A 1,828-nucleotide genomic window follows, 5' to 3' on the forward strand; every position below is an offset into this window, starting at 1 on the left:
TTTCGACAAAATCAAGGAATATTTGTCGAGTCCCCCGGTTTTATGCCTACCAAAGCTGGGGAAACCCTTAATTTTGTACTTAATAGTGGAAGATGCTGGAATTGGAGGCATGTTAGCACAAACTGATGAAGCAGGAGTTGAGAAGGCAATGTACTACTTGAGTAAAAAGCTTCTTCCAAATGAACAGAAATATAACTTGATTGAAAGAACTTGCTTAGCAATGGTGTGGGCAACTCGAAAGCTTCGATGCTACTTTCCGTCTTATAAGATAATAACAGTCTCAAGGATGGATCTAGTCAGATATTTGTATGGAACACCAGCACTAGTAAGGAAGCTAGCAAGATGGTTAATCCTGTTATCAGAATTTGATATTGAGTATGCTACGAAAAAAACCGTCAAGGGACGAGCAGTTGCAGACTTTCTAGAAACACATCCAGTTGAAGATAATAAGCAATGGGAGATTGATTTTCCTGATGAGCATCTGAACTTGATAGAAGAGAAAGGATGGAAGCTCTACTTTGATGGTTCAACTCATAGTAAAAGAGCCGGAGTAGGTGTCTTGTTAGAATCTCCAAAAGGAGAAGTTATCCCGATGTTGAAGAGATTACAGTTTGTGGTTACAAATAACATGGCATAATATGAAGCCTGCTGATTTAGGTTAGAAGCTCTGATTGCCCTTAAAGCTGAAGAAGTTGAGGTTATTGGTGATTCAAAACTGGTAATTGAGCATGCTAAATGAAACAAGAAAGTTAAGGAAGATATGTGGAAACCCTATATTAACTACCTGCACATTGTTATTCAGAACTTTAAAAGAGTAACCTTCACACACATAAGCAGAGTAAACAATTGAGTACAGATGCTTTGGCAAATTTAGCATTAGCCTAGGAAGAGATTTCAATTCTGCCTAAGAAGCCATTTATGATGTCTTCGGGTAGCATCCCATGTTATGAAGGAGAAAGGACAATGGATATAGAGAAAGAAGAACAGCCATGGTTTTATGATGTCCTACAGTGGATGACTAAGAGTGTCTATCCTGATTTAGCTACTAAAGATGACAGAAGAGCTATACAATGTTTGGCATTACAATTTGCAGTCTTAGATAGTCAATTGTATAAGAGAATGTCAGACGGGGTATTGTTGAGATGTGTATCAAAGAAAGAAGCTGAAGAAATTATGGAATAGATCCATGCAGGGGTTTGCAGCATCCACATGAAAAGAAAATTCTCAGATAATGATTCTATTGGTCGACAATGGAAAAGGATTGTATTTCTTTTGTGAAAAAGTGCTTTGAATGCCAGATTCATGGAGACTTGAGTTACATTCCGCCTTTAGAATTACATCCTTCTATTTCGCCATGGCCCTTTGTAGCTTGGGGAATAGATATCATTGGAAAAACTTTCACCACCTGCTTCTAATTGACACAAATTCATAGTGGTGCAGTGGACTATTTCTCGAGATGGGTTGAAGTAAAATCTTTTGAGAACATTAATGCTAAGCAAATGACCAAATTCACTAAAAGAACCTGATCTGCAGATGTGGGATCCCCCATCATATAGTGATAGATAATGGAGTTTAGTTCCAAGTAGAAGTAAAGACACTATTGGAAAAATATGGAATTGAGCATCATAAATCTTTACCATATCGACCACAAGCTAATGGGGTAGTGGAAGCCACGAACAAGAGCATGAAGAAGATACTGAGAAAAATGGCAGAAAATCATCATGATTGGGCAAGCAAGCTACAATATGCTTTATTAGGGCTACAGGACCATAGTAAAATCTGTGAATGGAGCAACTCCTTATTCTCTAGTCTATGGAAAGAAAGTCTT

At 37.9% G+C, this 1,828-nt stretch overlaps 1 protein-coding gene across 1 annotated transcript; it reads left to right on the top strand.

The window, feature by feature from the left end:
- Positions 1–220: 220 nt before the first annotated feature.
- On the top strand, positions 221–1,182 carry LOC149497555 (uncharacterized). The gene is made up of 3 exons (XM_089719211.1): positions 221–609; positions 658–718; positions 886–1,182. Exons 1-3 carry the CDS (start codon positions 221–223, stop codon positions 1,180–1,182), a joined length of 747 nt encoding a protein of 248 aa, XP_089575337.1.
- The last annotated feature ends 646 nt before the right edge of the window (positions 1,183–1,828 follow it).

Source organism: Jatropha curcas, chromosome 3 (genome assembly GCF_041381405.1).
Source record: "Jatropha curcas cultivar XTBG-Jc1 chromosome 3, XTBG_Jcur_1.0, whole genome shotgun sequence".
Taxonomy (NCBI): Eukaryota; Viridiplantae; Streptophyta; class Magnoliopsida; order Malpighiales; family Euphorbiaceae; genus Jatropha; species Jatropha curcas.